The sequence below is a fragment of the Patagioenas fasciata genome, chromosome 1, assembly GCF_037038585.1.
Source record: "Patagioenas fasciata isolate bPatFas1 chromosome 1, bPatFas1.hap1, whole genome shotgun sequence".
NCBI lineage: Eukaryota > Metazoa > Chordata > Aves > Columbiformes > Columbidae > Patagioenas > Patagioenas fasciata.
Window position 1 is genome coordinate 713,791 of NC_092520.1, and position 19,321 is coordinate 733,111.

A 19,321-nucleotide genomic window follows, 5' to 3' on the forward strand; every position below is an offset into this window, starting at 1 on the left:
TATCTCCCGCATGTTCAGGCTAAGACCATGTGTGTTTGCATCTTGCCAGTGTTTGGCCTGAGTGTACCTGGATAAGAGGCAGGAGGATTTGACCACAGGTCTGTGTGCCTGAGAAGACAGGCAGGGGTAGTCTGCCTGTGCCTGGAGTCCCTCACAGTGTCTACTACAGCTCATTCCTCACCCTTTCGATGCCAACTGCTCCTGTGTCTTTCCTTCCAGCTCTGCAGCAGTGTCTCATGTCCTACTCAAACCACTCGAGTCCCTTGTCCTTCATCCTCACAGGCATCCCTGGGCTGGAGGATGTTCAGTTCTGGATTGCCTTCCCATTCTGCACCATGTACTTCATGGCAGTGCTGGGGAACACCACAGTCCTCTTGGCCATTTGGATGGACCCAAGCCTGCACCTGCCCATGTTTTACTTCCTCTCCATGCTGGCTGCCATTGACCTTGTGCTCACCACTTCCACCATGCCCAAGCTGCTCAGCATCTTCTGGTTCCACTCCCATGAGATCAACTTTGAGGGCTGTGTGGCCCAGATGTTCTTCATCCACAGCTTCTCCATAGCAGAGTCAGGGGTCCTGCTCACCATGGCCTTTGACCGATACTTGGCCATCTGCAAGCCCCTGCACTACTCTGCCATCCTGACTGGTCCCACCACTGCCAAGCTGGGTTTGGTTGCTGTGGGCCGTGGCACCGCCATCATCATCCCTTTGTCATTCATGGTGGCCAGCCTGTCCTACTGCGGCCCGCACGTCATTGACCACTCCTACTGCGAGCACATGTCCGTGGTGAAGCTGGCCTGTGGGGACACGCGGCCCAACTGCATCTATGGCATCACAGTTGCCACCATCGTGGTGGGTTCAGACTCCGTCCTCATAGTTGTCTCCTACAGACTGATCCTGAGGGAGGTCCTAGGCCTCTCCTCCAGGGAGGCTCGTCTGAAGTCCTTCTGCACTTGTGGCTCCCACATTGCTGTCATCCTGCTCTTCTACACACCCGGGCTCTTCTCCTTCTACACTGACCGCTGGGGCCAGAGCATCCCTGCTCACCTCCGGATCCTGGTGGCTGATCTCTACCTGCTGGTGCCTCCCATGCTCGACCCGCTCATCTACGGGATGAGCACCAAGCAGATCCGAGAGCTGGTGCTGAGCCTGCTCCGCCAGAAAGGGATCCCGTCCAGGTCCTGACCTCAGCCCATTGCTAATGCCAGGTGGGATGGAAAGGGGTTGGGACCAGGGAACAGCAGCAGCATGTTTGGAAAGCAAAGAAAAAGCTTTCAAAACTGTTTGCTGGAACAGCTGGACGATCCTTCCATCATCTTGGCCAAACCCTGAAAGATGGGAGCACCATGGAAACTTTGACTGATGAAGCATTCTGTTTATAGAGTGAATTCTACATTCCTCTTCAGAATGCAAAGATAAATTGCATCCAACTGTATCTGTACCTGTCCTCCTCACACCCGTATCACCTCATGGCTTTCCTCTTCATCTCTGCTCTCCATATAAGACTGTCACCCCTTTGGGAATTAAAGTCTGTTTGTGGGTTCATCCTCCACACATACCTTTTCCAGCCAATCTGTAACTCTTCATTTATTCACTGACTAGTGAACACATGGAGACACACACACACACATACACACATACATACACACACACACACACACTCACTCACACTCTCATCTGGATGCTGGCCTAAACAGATCTTCTTTTCCTCCTAACTCTGTCTTGGATGCGTTTGCAACCAACACAAAAACTCAGCTCATTCAAGAACAGGTCCACAAGTCACACTGAAACCCTGCAGTGTCAAGTAAGATAATGTTCTTCTATTATTATTATTATTATTATTATTATTATTATTATTATTATTATTATTATTATTATTATTATTATATTAATATTATTAATATTATTTTCTTTATTACTTTCTTTATTATTTCCTTTATTATTAGAAACACCAAAACATCATCAGCCATGAAATGCTGGTCAAACACATTTTTTTCCGACACTTTGATGGGACTCCCTAACTTTCTCTACCGTGTCTCCTGCCTAAACACATAGGCACCTGTAACGGGATTTTGAGAAACTCCAGGTTTTCACAAGTCTTCACTTGCCCCCGAACTCCTGTCAGATCCTGCTCCTGTGGATATGGCGCTTTAGCAAACCGGTTCTCCTCTCTGCAGACCCTGTAATTCTGCACGTGCTGCACTGCACCAGGGTGACACATCATCGCTTTGTCCCCTGAACCAATGCCCAGGGGCAGCGCTGTGCCAGGGGGAGCAGGAGCTGTCTGCCATGGGGTGCACAGAGCGGGTGGAGAGGGCGATCGCACAAGTCTCCTCTGCTTCATGCAGATCTCTTTATGCAAAGGGCAGGGCCATAAACTACAAAAACACCCGACAGAGCCATAAACTACAAAAAAGCCTACAGGACGATAAGGTCACCTGCAAGCAAGGGAGGTGAGGAGCAGGAGTGTGGATTAAAGTAGGGGAGTAGAGCACAGGGACTAAGCTCTTATTGTTCTCCTCAGCAAACCCGTAACAGATTTTAACTGTGATGAAAATTCATTTCCTAACAATACACACTGACTTATTGTCCCAGCTCTCCTTATGCCTTCAGCTAATGGGAATCAGGGCACTCAAGTCTGGCCTCTGAAAGAATCTGAGGTCCTGCACGTATCCTGCACCGAGCTGGAGAGGAGAAGGGAAGGTTGCAAAGAGCTGTGGTGACCACCAAACCCCAGCTGGTGGGTACAAACTCAATTCTTCCAGTATCTCCTGACATTGCTGCCTTTGGGCTCTTCTGGATTGCACACAGTCGTACCCACTACCACCACCTCGGGAAAAGCACCATCCACCCAGCGCCCAACCACTGAAGCACGGCGCAGATCCTCCTGCCTGACTTGGAGACCAGACTCTTCCACCCCAAGTCTCCCATGCTGGTCGAAGTTGGGGCTGGAAGGGCCAGTGCCAGGTGCCTTGCCTGGAGCCTGCCAGGCCGTGGACTCACCCTCCAATGACGGATCTTCTCCCCGTGTGCCAGACTCACTCTGCCCCTCACCACCCCCTGAAAGCACCAGAAACTTCTAGGTTGATGGACCACTGTGGTCATGCACACGCCCCTCGGTTGACAGACAGGGCCCTTGACCAATGAAAAGCCTTGGCTGAGAGAAGTTTCTAGACAACTCCCATAAGTGACCACAGCTCAGATTCAACAGGGGTATAAATGGAGCTGCTGAAGACCCCAATAGAGTTGATGTCCTTGGAGCAGTGGGTCTGCGGTCGGAGACTCTCACCCTTAGAATGAGCATCTAAGGATCATTCACCACGGACTGAGGCGCCTTGCTGACATGGTAAGTGATCATCTGGGGACCCATGAGAGTCCTCACTTTGACACAGAGTGAGAAGACGTTAATCTTGAATGATCACCCTTGAGTTCTGTGATCTGATCCCCTTGAGCTTGAGTTGGTTGTGTAATAATTAACTCTGAACCAGTGTCCAAACCTGTGTTGTGGAATGTTATTGGAGTGCTGAATAATTTTGGATAAATCCGTTCGTGGTTGGTTTCTGTTTAACAGATCTGGTTAGTATAAAGTCTGTTTGGAGTTAGTTTCCTGCCTCAACTGACTTTTGGGGTGTCTCAGTGACACCAGTATCACCCAACCTTCCCTCCCTTGGGCACCCCCAGCCAGGCTTGGTGCAGCTCTTCTCCTCCCCTTCAGGGAAGCCCACCACCCAGCAGCCCTCTCACCACACAGTGCCAGCCCTCCTTGGTCAGGGGGTTCTCAATGGCAAAGCCCGGCTTTGCAGAAGAAGGAGACACAGACAACATGTGTTTCTCTTAGGTCAAAGTGGCCAGAATTGGTCTGTGACATGATTTCTATCTACTGCACTCTTTCTACTGTTGCCTTAGAGGATGCAAAGCACAAGTGTGGGACAGGACATCCCTCCCCAGGACTTGTAGCCTCTTACAGAATGGACACAGCCAGGAGCTCCACCTCATGGTCACACAGACCGTGGAAGGACACCCAGACCACATTTCACAGAATCACAGAATGGACTGGGTTGGAAAAGACCTGAGAGATCATCCAGTCCAGCCCTTGGTCCAACTCCAGCCCATTGACCAGATCGTGGCACTAAGTGCCATGGCCAATCTCAGTTTAAAAACCTCCATGGCTGGTGAGCCCAGCACCTCCCTGGGCAGCCATTCCAATGCTGACCACTCTCTCTGCACAGAATTGCTTTCTTATCTCCAGCCTCAATTTCCCCTGGCAGAGTTGAAGCCCATGCCCCCTTGTCCTATTGCTGAGTGCCTGGGAGAAGAGCCCAATCCCCCCTGGCTAGAACTGCCCTTCAGGTCGTTCTAGAGAGTGCTGAGCTCACCTCTAAGCCTCCTCTGCTCCAGACTGAACAAGCCCAGCTCCCTCAGCCTCTCCCCATAGGGCTTGTGCTCAAGTCCCTTCCCCAGTCTTGTTGCTCTTCTCTGGACCCGCTCCAGCACTTCAATCTCTTTCCTGAGCTGAGGGGCCCAGAACTGAACACAACACTCCAGGTGTGGCCTCCCCAATGCAGAGCACAGGGGAAGGATCACTGCCCTTGTCCTGCTGACCACGCCGGTTTGGATACAGGACAGGACACCATTGGCCTTCTTGGCCACCTGGGCACACTGTTGGCTCCTGTTGAGCTTCCTGTCCATCAGTCCCCCCAGGTCCCTTTCTGCCTGACTGCTCTCCAGCCACTCTGCGCCAGCCTGGAGCGCTGCAGGAGGTTGTTGTGGCCAAAGTGCAGGACCCGGCACTTGGCCTGGTTGAACTTCATCCCATTGGAATCAGAATTCGCACCTGGAAAGATGCAGCATCCTGAAAATAGAGAGCTGGCATTGCCAAGCTCAGGGACCTGTGTTTGGAAGGCTGCACGTCAAAGGGCGAGGAAGAGTTCAAACTGCTGCAAGGGTGAGAAACACAACAGGGGATTGGCAACAGCATCTTGATTAAACGAACTGAGTTAGAGGGTTGGTCAGTAATGAGCGAGTCGGCTGCGCACGCCCTTGTGTGTGGACTCGTTTCTCGAGCCCTGAGACCGACACACCAGGGATTCCTCTCAGCAAACTCACAAATGCTTCCAGCACTGAAAGCTCAGAGTCAGAGCAGCCGGGGACATTCCTGGGGGCAGCAGGGCTGGCAGCATCGCTGCTGCTGGGGTGGGCGAGGAGGGTATGGCTGCTCACTGATCTGGATGAACCTGCAGCAGCAAGCCAGGTAGGTCATCCATCTGTGTGGGGATTTCAAATAGAAACAGCAAAGAGGATATTCTGCTGTCATATTTTACTTATAAATGTAATATATGTATGTATTAGAAGAAAAAATAATAAAAAAATAGCCTGGAAAAGGCCTCATGACCATCTCCACTCCCATCCTTCTTGACCGTATTCTCTACAAACAAATGTTATGATATTTGGAAAAACTTCAAGGCAACTGTGGCTTCTTGCAACAGAAAATTCTCAGACCAGCTTGCACATGGTCATCTCAGAAGATCTGATCTAGAACTAAATAAATTGTTTGCTTTCAGGAATGGGAAGGGGTGGGCGGGAGGAGCAGGGAGGGAATGTGCGGGTTTGGTTTTGAAGGTGTTTCTGCTGTCTCCCCCTGCCCCACCCTCAGAAGCCTTTCAGAAGAGAGTGAACAAACCCTGATTCCATCTGGCTGCCTTGCCAATGAAAGGGGCTGTGTTGAGGTCGTCCCCAATAGATTTTTGTCCTGCTCAGTCTTCTGTGAAAACAGAGCATTGTCTCCTTGGGCACTGCAGCTTTATTTTCATCAGCACATTGCTATCTTTGCCATCGGAGACATTTTCTTTAAGCCTAGACTGGATTTCTCCTACTCTTTCAGGGCTTCAGACCCCTGACTTTCCTTTCACAGGACACGTAGGACACATTTTTCCGTTCCCCTTCACTGCAGCCTTTAAGATGCTTCAAGGCTTTTCTCAGGGTGAGTCAGTCACCTCAGCTCTCCAGCTTCACTTGGTCCTCATTCTGAACTCCGTGCAGTTTGCCCTTGTTTTCCATAAAGTGCCCACCACAAGGCACATCACTCTGAAGATCTTCCAGCTCAGTCCTCTGCTCCTGCCCTTCACGTTCATCCTACCTGAGTGTGTTCCACCAAACAAGCAATTCTGAGAGTATCAGTAGCTCAAAACTTCACTTTGATCCGTGAATGTGTTTTATAAAAGAAGAGAAAGAGCAGCAGTCAGATTGGCCTGGGAAGATCTACCTTCGATAATGTGATGCTCTCTGGACACGTCGCCCTCTGCCTGCAAGGTCCTGCTGGAAAACACCAGCTGGTTTGGTTGACAGATGAGCTGTAGCCCTGGGAAACAGAAACCCCAATGCTTCTCTTTCCCGAGGGGAAGAGGTGAAAGCCATATGGGCAACTGGACCGAAAAATCGTGGGAGTATTTAAACCACAAATAGAGCAGAGCTCTTCAAAGACTGGTCTTGGGGAAACTCCTGTGCATCATCAGAGGCCCCTTGGTGAGACCTCGTCTGTACCTCTGGCCAAGCGTGGCCAAGAAAGGTGCTCTAAAGGAAGGTGTAGAGAGGAAAAGCCCTTGTGGACCAGGAGCAGAGCTCTGGCCTTGTGAAAGGGGACAAAGAGCAGAGAGGAGTTTGCGCAGCCAGTGTCAGGCTGGGAGGAGGGTTATGTGGTTCTATGGATGTGCTGGGGTGAAAATGCCAGGGAGGAAAAAGCATCAGATTCAGCTTCAGAGGTGACAGACGGAAACTGGGTGGGAACAAATGGAGAGAGGAAAGTGGAGGTAATTTCCCAGCTGTTGGAGCAGGGTGGAGGGCTGGGACTGTCCTCAGCAGAGGCATGAAACCAGAATACCCCAGGGTGCTGACTGCCGGTTCTCCTGGGCAAGATGAGTTGTCACACCTGAAGCAACAGGCACTCAGCTTGGTGATCCAGAAAGTCCTTTTCAGCTCAATCTTCCTAGATCCAGAGCAAGAAAAGGGGAAACTTAGATGGGAAATCAAACAGTCGGTGCTAATAGAAGGGTTAAAATTTCTCCTGCAGGTCTGAAGTAAAACTTCCATCACCTGAGGTTTAGTTATTTCCATGGTGGCTGGTAAAGGAAGGTCAAGGATTTGACTAACTCTTCTTTGCCTGTTTTGATGTAGGAACTATGGGATGTCAAATGATGCCAGTGAATGTCAGTCATGCAAAAGAGAAGGGATGATTTCACGAAAGGTTCCACTAGTTTGTCAAGCTCCTTGGTAAAAGATGAGGAAGAAATTTTTTACAATGAGGGTGGTGAGAGCCTGGCCCAGGTTGGGCAGAGAGGTGGTGGATGAACCATCCCTGGAGACATCCCAGGCCAGGCTGGACGGGGCTCTGAGCACCCTGAGCTGGTGAAGATGTCCCTGTCATGGCAGGGGGAACTGGGGAGCTGGGAAGGTCCCTTCAACCCAAACGATTCTATGATTTTATGATTCTATGATTCTATGGTATGGATAGTGAAATTTTGCACAGAAGAGGCTAGATGGGTTTCCGAGGTGTGGTTAACAATAATGGAGAAACCACATCAAGCTCAGGAAGTCCCTGAGCTTCAAATTGTTGGAAGCTGGGGAGGCACCGAGGAGAGGTATCATGCTATGTTTCCTTTCTCATGTTCTCCCCTCAGGGTCTGCTTTTGCTGCTGGGTGTGGGATCTGAGGCTGGATGGACCTTTGATGTGAGCCAGGGGATGGCTGTCCTTGTGCGCCTGGGCTCTCCTCGCTCAGGCTCCTGCAGCGACCAACATGTCCTGCTCATTTCCCACCAACACCTCGCTGTTGGAGCTGCACCTGACGGGCATCCCGGGGCTGCAGCACCTGCACCTCTGGATCTCCATCCCCTTCTGCATCATGTACCTCATCACACTGGTTGGGAACTGCACGCTCCTGTGCGTAATAAAGGCCGATCCCAGCCTGCATCTGCCCATGTTCCTCTTCCTCTCCATGCTAGCTGTCATTGACCTGGTGATGTCCACCTCTATCACCCCCAAAATGCTGGGCATCTTCTGGTTTCACTCCACCACCATCAGCCTGGGTGCCTGTCTTACCCAGATGTTCTTTGTTCACGCTTTCTCTGCAATGGAGTCAGGGGTGCTGGTGGCAATGGCCTTTGACCGCTACATGGCCATTTGTCACCCACTGCGGTATCTGTCCATCCTGACCAGTCCCGTTGTGGTTGTCATTGGCTTGGCCACCTTGCTCAGGGCTGTTGTTTTCATGGCCCCCCTCACCTTCCAGATTCGCTGCCTTCCCCTGTGCGGCCCGGCCATCGTGGACCACTTGTACTGCGAGCACATGGCCGTGCTCAGACTGTCCTGCGAGGACGCTGCCTTCAGCAGAACCTACAGCCTCTCCATCTCCACCTTCGTGGTCAGCTTCGACTCGCTGCTCATCACCATCTCATACGCGCTCATCCTCCGGGCCGCGCTCGGCCTCTCCTCCCCACAGGCCCACAAAAAGGCCTTTGGTACCTGCGGCTCACACCTCTGCATCATGGCCCTCTACTACATCCCTGGGCTGCTCTCCATGTACATGGAGAGATACCACCAGGAGCTCCCAGCCTACATTCAGGTCCTGCTGGCTGATCTCTACCTACTCATCCCGCCAGCATTCAACCCCCTGATCTACGGCATCAGGACAAAGCAGATTCGTGATGGAGCACGCAGGGTGATCTCCCAGAGGAGACCCATGGCAGGAGGGATTGGGTCTGGCCTTCAGGGCCCAAGGCTGGGGCTCATGAAGACAAAGTCCATTCCCTAAAATGGTCAGATCTTCTGCTGGACCTTGGTGTGGCTCTCGGTGTATGTTCAGAGCTGCAGCTGCCTCAGGAAGTGTTGGCACCCACTGAATCCAGATCAGCACCAGGGGCTTCAGCTGGTTGTTCTGCCCATCCCTAGTGAGGCAGTGACGTTGGCACAGCACCTCCGGGTGATCCAGCTCCCTCAGATCTCCCAACAAAAAGACCTTTGCAGCCACGACCTGAACTTGTTCTGACAAAATGACCTACCGCAGCTGAACCACGGAAAACAGCTGTTTCATCAGCGTATCATTCTATGTGCAGCAGAGCTGTGCCAAGAGGTGCAAGGGACATGGGGTCAGAGGACCACAGGTAACTGACTGCAAGGGACCTCAGGAGGACTCTGGTCCAACCTCCTGCTCAAAGCAGGGTCACCTATGAGGCCACACCAGGTCGCTGCTTCCTGGGAAGTGGCTGCATGTGGCCTGCTGATGGGAAGCAGAGAATAAAACTTCCGTTTTGCTTTGCTTCCACACACAGTCTTTGATTTTGCTTTATTAAACTGCCTCTATCCTGACCCATGAGTTGTTGGCTGCTTTTGTTTTGGTTTGTTTTCTGTCTTATTCTCTCCCTCCCATCGTGCTGAGGAGCGGAGTTATAGAGCAGCTTGGTGGGCACCTGTAGTCCAGCCATGGTCAACCGCCACAACAGTGTTGATAATCCAGGGATGTTTTCATTGCTTGCACAGCCTCAAGGCCTTTTCTGCTCCTCATGTTGCCCCAACAGTGAGTAGCACTGGGGTGCTCAGGGAGTTGTGGGGGGACACAGCTGGGACACCTGACCGCAGCTGACCAAAGGCTCCAGATCAGCAGCCAGGAATCTCCTGGGTGCAAGAACAACGAACACTGTGACATGGAGAGCAGTCAGCCAGAAAGGGACCTGGGGGGACTCATGGACAGGAAGCTCAACAGGAGCCAACAGTGTGCCCAGGTGGCCAAGAAGGCCAGTGGTGTCCTATCCTGTATCCAAACCAGCGTGGTCAGCAGGACAAGGGCAGTGATCCTTCCCCTGTGCTCTGCACTGGGGAGGCCACACCTGGAGTGTTGTGTTCAGTTCTGTGCCCCTCAGCTCAGGAAAGAGATTGAAGTGCTGGAGCGGGTCCAGAGAAGAGCAACAAGACTGGGGAAGGGACTTGAGCACAAGCCCTATGGGGAGAGGCTGAGGGAGCTGGGCTTGTTCAGTCTGGAGCAGAGGAGGCTTAGAGCTGAGCTCAGCACTCTCTAGAACGACCCAAGGGGCAGTTCTAGCCAGGGGGGATTGGGCTCTTCTCCCAGGCACTCAGCAATAGGACAAGGGGGCAGGGGCTTCAACTCTGCCAGGGGAAATTGAGGCTGGAGATGAGAAAGCAATTCTGTGCAGAGAGAGTGGTCAGCATTGGAATGGCTGCCCAGGGAGGTGCTGGGCTCACCGGCCCTGGAGGTTTGTAAACTGAGATTGGCCATGGCGCTTAGTGCTGTGATCTGGTAATGGACTGGAGTTGGACCAAAGGTTGGACTGGATGAGCTCTGAGGGCTTTTCCAACCCAGTCCATGCTGTGATTCTGTGAAATGTGGTCTGGGTGTCCTTCCACGGTCTGTGTGACGTGACAGGCTCCAAAGTGTGTGAGAGGCATGGGAGACCTCCCTTGGGAAGAGGGTCTTTTTTGGGTGTATTTAGACTTCCTGATCTGCCATTGAGGCACATCAACCACTCAGAGAAGTGAACTTCAAGCAAAACGACCTAAATATAAGGGTTTTTCTTGAAAACATGCTCCTGTTCACAGTCTAACACTGCTTCCCTGCCGCAGCACGTGGCCTGGCTACTGAAGATGTTCCGTCTGCTCGGCAGGACATGGTGCTGGAGAGCAGAAATTGCACCTTTGGAGTAGATGTCATGGGACAGGACAGCTGACATGGGGACCACTCAAGGTCGCATTGGAGGCTGCGTCTCCATGTCAGAGTGTGCACACGTTCCTCTGGGACACAGTGATTGCAGAGCTGGAGACAGGACATGGGCTGAGGACAAAGTTCTCTTAGGGCAAGGAATGCAGAACAAAATCCCCGTATTAGGAAAACCTCCCCTTTCTGACATCATCTCTAGGAATAACACTCCCTGCACATCACATCTTCATCCCCTCCGCCATCTCACATGTCCCTCATTGCTGAGTCCCTGTGCTGAACAAATCTGGTGCTGTTCTCTCCTGTCAAGATTTGTATTTGATGGGAGGGCTGGGGCGCTGGAAGCGGAGCCAGAAGAGACAGGGCAGGGCAGAAGAGGGTCTCAGTGGGACAGAGCTGGGATGGAGGAGCTCTGGGGCCGTTCCACCTGTCCCTTCAGTGCTGTGCTTGGCCTGACACAGACCAGTCATTGCTGTAAAATAAGTGCGCCTGCTTGCCTTACACCAGGTAGGATAACTTTATGTGGATGACAGGAGAATGACTGTCAAGCTCCACTTCAGAATGGTGTTCCTCTTGCATTGCACTTCTGCTCACACATAGGTTCCCACCTGCACTTCCCCCAGAATCTTTTGTGGAAAATAAGATGAAAAATTAGGGAAAATTAGGGATTTATTTCCTAATTCACTGGCATTCTGCTAATGACCCTTAAAGGCAGGCCTTGGAGCTGCTGGAGGTTTGGTATCACGTGTGGTTTCCTCGTGCATGATCAGTTCCCCAGCATCGTTCCTCACCTATGTACCGCATGGTGCAGCCGGGGCTGAGGACCCTCTGTGAGATCCCACCTCCCTGCCCAGGGGCAGCGCTGTGCCAGGGGGAGCAGGAGCTGTCTGCCATGGGGTGCACAGAGCGGGTGGAGAGGGCGATCGCACAAGTCTCCTCTGCTTCATGCAGATCTCTTTATGCAAAGGGCAGGGCCATAAACTACAAAAACACCCGACACAGCCATAAACTACAAAAAAGCCTACAGGACGATAAGGTCACCTGCAAGCAAGGGAGGTGAGGAGCAGGAGCGTGGATTAAAGTAGGGGAGCAGGGCACAGGGACTAAGCTCTTATTGTTCTCCTCAGCAAACCCGTAACAGATTTTAACTGTGATGAAAATTCATTTCCTAACAATACACACTGACTTATTGTCCCAGCTCTCCTTATGCCTTCAGCTAATGGGAATCAGGGCACTCAAGTCTGGCCTCTGAAAGAATATGAGGTCCTGCACGTATCCTGCACCGAGCTGGAGAGGAGAAGGGAAGGTTGCAAAGAGCTGTGGTGACCACCAAACCCCAGCTGGTGGGTACAAACTCAATTCTTCCAGTATCTCCTGACATTGCTGCCTTTGGGCTCTTCTGGATTGCACACAGTCGTACCCACTACCACCACCTCGGGAAAAGCACCATCCACCCAGCGCCCAACCACTGAAGCACGGCGCAGATCCTCCCGCCTGACTTGGAGACCAGACTCTTCCACCCCAAGTCTCCCATGCTGGTCGAAGTTGGGGCTGGAAGGGCCAGTGCCAGGTGCCTTGCCTGGAGCCTGCCAGGCCGTGCACTCACCCTCCAATGACGGATCTTCTCCCCGTGTGCCAGACTCACTCTGCCCCTCACCACCCCCTGAAAGCACCAGAAACTTCTAGGTTGATGGACCACTGTGGTCATGCACACGCCCCTCGGTTGACAGACAGGGCCCTTGACCAATGAAAAGCCTTGGCTGAGAAAAGTTTCTAGACAACTCCCATAAGTGACCACAGCTCAGATTCAACAGGGGTATAAATGGAGCTGCTGAAGACCCCAATGGCGTTGATGTCCTTGGAGCAGTGGGTCTGCAGTGGGAGACTCTCATCCTTAGAATGAGCATCTAAGGATCATTCACCACGGACTGAGGCGCCTTGCTGACATGGTAAGTGATCATCTGGGGACCCATGAGAGTCCTCACTTTGACACAGAGTGAGAAGACGTTAATCTTGAATGATCACCCTTGAGTTCTGTGATCTGATCCCCTTGAGCTTGAGTTGGTTGTGTAATAATTAACTCTGAACCAGTGTCCAAACCTGTGTTGTGGAATGTTATTGGAGTGCTGAATAATTTTGGATAAACCCGTTCGTGGTTGGTTTCTGTTTAACAGATCTGGTTAGTATAAAGTCTGTTTGGAGTTAGTTTCCTGCCTCAACTGACTTTTGGGGTGTCTCAGTGACACCAGTATCACCCAACCTTCCCTCCCTTGGGCACCCCCAGCCAGGCTTGGTGCAGCTCTTCTCCTCCCCTTCAGGGAAGCCCACCACCCAGCAGCCCTCTCACCACACAGTGCCAGCCCTCCTTGGTCAGGGGGTTCTCAATGGCAAAGCCCGGCTTTGCAGAAGAAGGAGACACAGACAACATGTGTTTCTCTTAGGTCAAAGTGGCCAGAATTGGTCTGTGACATGATTTCTATCTACTGCACTCTTTCTACTGTTGCCTTAGAGGATGCAAAGCACAAGTGTGGGACAGGACATCCCTCCCCAGGACTTGTAGCCTCTTACAGAATGGACACAGCCAGGAGCTCCACCTCATGGTCACACAGACCGTGGAAGGACACCCAGACCACATTTCACAGAATCACAGAATGGACTGGGTTGGAAAAGACCTGAGAGATCATCCAGTCCAGCCCTTGGTCCAACTCCAGCCCATTGACCAGATCGTGGCACTAAGTACCATGGCCAATCTCAGTTTAAAAACCTCCATGGCTGGTGAGCCCAGCACCTCCCTGGGCAGCCATTCGAATGCTGACCACTCTCTCTGCACAGAATTGCTTTCTCATCTCCAGCCTCAATTTCCCCTGGCAGAGTTGAAGCCCATGCCCCCTTGTCCTATTGCTGAGTGCCTGGGAGAAGAGCCCAATCCCCCCTGGCTAGAACTGCCCTTCAGGTCGTTCTAGAGAGTGCTGAGCTCACCTCTAAGCCTCCTCTGCTCCAGACTGAACAAGCCCAGCTCCCTCAGCCTCTCCCCATAGGGCTTGTGCTCAAGTCCCTTCCCCAGTCTTGTTGCTCTTCTCTGGACCCGCTCCAGCACTTCAATCCCTTTCCTGAGCTGAGGGGCCCAGAACTGAACACAACACTCCAGGTGTGGCCTCCCCAGTGCAGAGCACGGGGGAAGGATCACTGCCCTTGTCCTGCTGACCACGCCGGTTTGGATACAGGACAGGACACCATTGGCCTCCTTGGCCACCTGGGCACACTGTTGGCTCCTGTTGAGCTTCCTGTCCATGAGTCCCCCCAGGTCCCTTTCTGCCTGACTGCTCTCCAGCCACTCTGCGCCAGCCTGGAGCGCTGCAGGGGGTTGTTGTGGCCAAAGTGCAGGACCCGGCACTTGGCCTGGTTGAACTTCATCCCATTGGAATCAGAATTCGCACCTGGAAAGATGCAGCATCCTGAAAATAGAGAGCTGGCATTGCCAAGCTCAGGGACCTGTGTTTGGAAGGCTGCACGTCAAAGGGCGAGGAAGAGTTCAAACTGCTGCAAGGGTGAGAAACACAACAGGGGATTGGCAACAGCATCTTGATTAAACGAACTGAGTTAGAGGGTTGGTCAGTAATGAGCGAGTCGGCTGCGCACGCCCTTGTGTGTGGACTCGTTTCTCGAGCCCTGAGACCGACACACCAGGGATTCCTCTCAGCAAACTCACAAATGCTTCCAGCACTGAAAGCTCAGAGTCAGAGCAGCCGGGGACATTCCTGGGGGCAGCAGGGCTGGCAGCATCGCTGCTGCTGGGGTGGGCGAGGTGGGTATGGCTGCTCACTGATCTGGATGAACCTGCAGCAGCAAGCCAGGTAGGTCATCCATCTGTGTGGGGATTTCAAATAGAAACAGCAAAGAGGATATTCTGCTGTCATATTTTACTTATAAATGTAATATATGTATGTATTAGAAGAAAAAATAATAAAAAAATAGCCTGGAAAAGGCCTCATGACCATCTCCACTCCCATCCTTCTTGACCGTATTCTCTACAAACAAATGTTATGATATTTGGAAAAACTTCAAGGCAACTGTGGCTTCTTGCAACAGAAAATTCTCAGACCAGCTTGCACATGGTCATCTCAGAAGATCTGATCTAGAACTAAATAAATTGTTTGCTTTCAGGAATGGGAAGGGGTGGGCGGGAGGAGCAGGGAGGGAATGTGCGGGTTTGGTTTTGAAGGTGTTTCTGCTGTCTCCCCCTGCACCACCCTCAGAAGCCTTTCAGAAGAGAGTGAACAAACCCTGATTCCATCTGGCTGCCTTGCCAATGAAAGGGGCTGTGTTCAGGTCGTCCCCAATAGATTTTTGTCCTGCTCAGTCTTCTGTGAAAACAGAGCATTGTCTCCTTGGGCACTGCAGCTTTATTTTCATCAGCACATTGCTATCTTTGCCATCGGAGACATTTTCTTTAAGCCTAGACTGGATTTCTCCTACTCTTTCAGGGCTTCAGACCCCTGACTTTCCTTTCACAGGACACGTAGGACACATTTTTCCGTTCCCCTTCACTGCAGCCTTTAAGATGCTTCAAGGCTTTTCTCAGGGTGAGTCAGTCACCTCAGCTCTCCAGCTTAACTTGGTCCTCATTCTGAACTCCGTGCAGTTTGCCCTTGTTTTCCATAAAGTGCCCACCACAAGGCACATCACTCTGAAGATCTTCCAGCTCAGTCCTCTGCTCCTGCTCTTCACGTTCATCCTACCTGAGTGTGTTCCACCAAACAAGCAATTCTGAGAGTATCAGTAGCTCAAAACTTCACTTTGATCCGCGAATGTGTTTTATAAAAGAAGAGAAAGAGCAGCAGTCAGATTGGCCTGGGAAGATCTACCTTCGATAATGTGATGCTCTCTGGACACGTCGCCCTCTGCCTGCAAGGTCCTGCTGGAAAACACCAGCTGGTTTGGTTGACAGATGAGCTGTAGCCCTGGGAAACAGAAACCCCAATGCTTCTCTTTCCCGAGGGGAAGAGGTGAAAGCCATATGGGCAACTGGACCGAAAAATCGTGGGAGTATTTAAACCACAAATAGAGCAGAGCTCTTCAAAGACTGGTCTTGGGGAAACTCTTGTGCATCATCAGAGGCCCCTTGGTGAGACCTCGTCTGTACCTCTGGCCAAGCGTGGCCAAGAAAGGTGCTCTAAAGGAAGGTGTAGAGAGGAAAAGCCCTTGTGGACCAGGAGCAGAGCTCTGGCCTTGTGAAAGGGGACAAAGAGCAGAGAGGAGTTTGCGCAGCCAGTGTCAGGCTGGGAGGAGGGTTATGTGGTTCTATGGATGTGCTGGGGTGAAAATGCCAGGGAGGAAAAAGCATCAGATTCAGCTTCAGAGGTGACAGACGGAAACTGGGTGGGAACAAATGGAGAGAGGAAAGTGGAGGTAATTTCCCAGCTGTTGGAGCAGGGTGGAGGGTTGGGACTGTCCTCAGCAGAGGCATGAAACCAGAATACCCCAGGGTGCTGACTGCCGGTTCTCCTGGGCAAGATGAGTTGTCACACCTGAAGCAACAGGCACTCAGTTTGGTGATCCAGAAAGTCCTTTTCAGCTCAGTCTTCCTAGATCCAGAGCAAGAAAAGGGGAAACTTAGATGGGAAATCAAACAGTCGGTGCTAATAGAATGGTTAAAAGTTCTCCTGCAGGTCTGAAGTAAAACTTCCATCACCTGAGGTTTAGTTATTTCCATGGTGGCTGGTAAAGGAAGGTCAAGGATTTGACTAACTCTTCTTTGCCTGTTTTGATGTAGGAACTATGGGATGTCAAATGATGCCAGTGAATGTCAGTCATGCAAAAGGGAAGGGATGATTTCACGAAAGGTTCCACTAGTTTGTCAAGCTCCTTGGTAAAAGATGAGGAAGAAATTTTTTACAATGAGGGTGGTGAGAGCCTGGCCCAGGTTGGGCAGAGAGGTGGTGGATGAACCATCCCTGGAGACATCCCAGGCCAGGCTGGACGGGGCTCTGAGCACCCTGAGCTGGTGAAGATGTCCCTGTCATGGCAGGGGGAACTGGGGAGCTGGGAAGGTCCCTTCAACCCAAACGATTCTATGATTTTATGATTCTATGATTCTATGGTATGGATACTAAAATTTTGCACAGAAGAGGCTAGATGGGTTTCCGAGGTGTGGTTAACAATAATGGAGAAACCACATCAAGCTCAGGAAGTCCCTGAGCTTCAAATTGTTGGAAGCTGGGGAGGCACCGAGGAGAGGTATCATGCTATGTTTCCTTTCTCATGTTCTCCCCCCAGGGTCTGCTTTTGCTGCTGGGCGTGGGATCTGAGGCTGGATGGACCTTTGATGTGAGCCAGGGGATGGCTGTCCTTGTGCGCCTGGGCTCTCCTCGCTCAGGCTCCTGCAGCGACCAACATGTCCGGCTCATTTCCCACCAACACCTCGCTGTTGGAGCTGCACCTGACGGGCATCCCGGGGCTGCAGCACCTGCACCTCTGGATCTCCATCCCCTTCTGCATCATGTACCTCATCACACTGGTTGGGAACTGCACGCTCCTGTGCGTAATAAAGGCCGATCCCAGCCTGCATCTGCCCATGTTCCTCTTCCTCTCCATGCTAGCTGTCATTGACCTGGTGATGTCCACCTCCATCACCCCCAAAATGCTGGGCATCTTCTGGTTTCACTCCACCACCATCAGCCTGGGTGCCTGTCTTACCCAGATGTTCTTTGTTCACGCTTTCTCTGCAATGGAGTCAGGGGTGCTGGTGGCAATGGCCTTTGACCGCTACATGGCCATTTGTCACCCACTGCGGTATCTGTCCATCCTGACCAGTCCCGTTGTGGTTGTCATTGGCTTGGCCACCTTGCTCAGGGCTGTTGTTTTCATGGCCCCCCTCACCTTCCAGATTCGCTGCCTTCCCCTGTGCGGCCCGGCCATTGTGGACCACTTGTACTGCGAGCACATGGCCGTGCTCAGACTGTCCTGCGAGGACGCTGCCTTCAGCAGCACCTACAGCCTCTTCATCCCCACCTTCGTGGTCAGCTTCGACTCGCTGCTCATCACCATCTCATACGCGCTCATCCTCCGGGCCGTGCTCGGCCTCTCCTCCCCACAGGCCCACAAAAAGGCCTTTGGTACCTGCGGCTCACACCTCTGCATCATGGCCCTCTACTACATCCCTGGGCTGCTCTCCATGTACATGGAGAGATACCACCAGGAGCTCCCAGCCTACATTCAGGTCCTGCTGGCTGATCTCTACCTACTCATCCCACCAGCATTCAACCCCCTGATCTACGGCATCAGGACGAAGCAGATTCGTGATGGAGCACGCAGGGTGATCTCCCGGAGGAGACCCATGGCAGGAGGGATTGGGTCTGGCCTTCAGGGCCCAAGGCTGGGGCTCATGAAGACAAAGTCCATTCCCTAAAATGGCCAGATCTTCTGCTGGACCTTGGTGTGGCTCTCGGTGTATGTTCAGAGCTGCAGGTGCCTCAGGAAGTGTTGGCACCCACTGAATCCAGATCAGCACCAGGGGCTTCAGCTGGTTGTTCTGCCCATCCCTAGTGAGGCAGTGACGTTGGCACAGCACCTCCGGGTGATCCAGCTCCCTCAGATCTCCCAACAAAAAGACCTTTGCAGCCACGACCTGAACTTGTTCTGACAAAATGACCTACCGCAGCTGAACCACGGAAAACAGCTGTTTCATCAGCGTATCATTCTATGTGCAGCAGAGCTGTGCCAAGAGGTGCAAGGGACATGGGGTCACAGGACCACAGGTAACTGACTGCAAGGGACCTCAGGAGGACTCTGGTCCAACCTCCTGCTCAAAGCAGGGTCACCTACGAGGCCACACCAGGTCGCTGCTTCCTGGGAAGTGGCTGCATGTGGCCTGCTGATGGGAAGCAGAGAATAAAACTTCCGTTTTGCTTTGCTTCCACACACAGTCTTTGATTTTGCTTTATTAAACTGCCTCTATCCTGACCCATGAGTTGTTGGCTGCTTTTGTTTTGGTTTGTTTTCTGTCTTATTCTCTCCCTCCCGTCGTGCTGAGGAGCGGAGTTATAGAGCAGCTTGGTGGGCACCTGTAGTCCAGCCATGGTCAACCGCCACAACAGTGTTGATAAACCAGGGATGTTTTCATTGCTTGCACAGCCTCAAGGCCTTTTCTGCTCCTCATGTTGCCCCAACAGTGAGTAGCACTGGGGTGCTCATGAAGTTATGGGGGGACACAGCTGGGACATCTGACCCCAGCTGACCAAAGGCTCCAGATCAGCAGCCAGGAATCTCCTGGGTGCAAGAACAACAAACACTGTGACATGGAGAGCAGTCAGGCAGAAAGGGACCTGGGGGGACTCATGGACAGGAAGCTCAACAGGAGCCAACAGTGTGCCCAGGTGGCCAAGAAGGCCAATGGTGTCCTGTCCTGTATCCAAACCAGCGTGGTCAGCAGGACAAGGGCAGTGATCCTTCCCCTGTGCTCTGCGTTGGGGAGGCCACACCTGGAGTGTTGTGTTCAGTTCTGTGCCCCTCAGCTCAGGAAAGAGATTGAAGTGCTGGAGCGGGTCCAGAGAAGACCAACAAGACTGGGGAAGGGACTTGAGCACAAGCCCTATGGGGAG

General features: G+C 52.2%; 3 protein-coding genes across 3 annotated transcripts; all 3 read left to right on the plus strand.

Annotated features, from left to right (window-relative positions):
- The first annotated feature begins 188 nt into the window (after window positions 1-188).
- Window positions 189-1,187, plus strand: LOC136099995 (olfactory receptor 52K2-like). Its single transcript, XM_065834703.1, has one exon. The coding sequence runs from the start codon at window positions 189-191 to the stop codon at window positions 1,185-1,187; it is 999 nt and encodes a 332-aa protein (XP_065690775.1).
- A 2,071-nt stretch (window positions 1,188-3,258) lies between these two features.
- Window positions 3,259-9,139, plus strand: LOC136099985 (olfactory receptor 52K2-like). Its single transcript, XM_065834691.2, has 2 exons — window positions 3,259-3,348; window positions 7,676-9,139. The coding sequence occupies exon 2, from the start codon at window positions 7,794-7,796 to the stop codon at window positions 8,805-8,807; it is 1,014 nt and encodes a 337-aa protein (XP_065690763.1). The 5' UTR covers window positions 3,259-3,348; window positions 7,676-7,793; the 3' UTR covers window positions 8,808-9,139.
- Window positions 9,140-12,586: 3,447 nt separating this feature from the next.
- Window positions 12,587-18,683, plus strand: LOC136099976 (olfactory receptor 52K2-like). Its single transcript, XM_065834681.2, has 2 exons — window positions 12,587-12,670; window positions 16,998-18,683. Exon 2 carries the CDS (start codon window positions 17,116-17,118, stop codon window positions 18,127-18,129), a length of 1,014 nt encoding a protein of 337 aa, XP_065690753.1. The 5' UTR covers window positions 12,587-12,670; window positions 16,998-17,115; the 3' UTR covers window positions 18,130-18,683.
- Window positions 18,684-19,321: the final 638 nt, after the last annotated feature.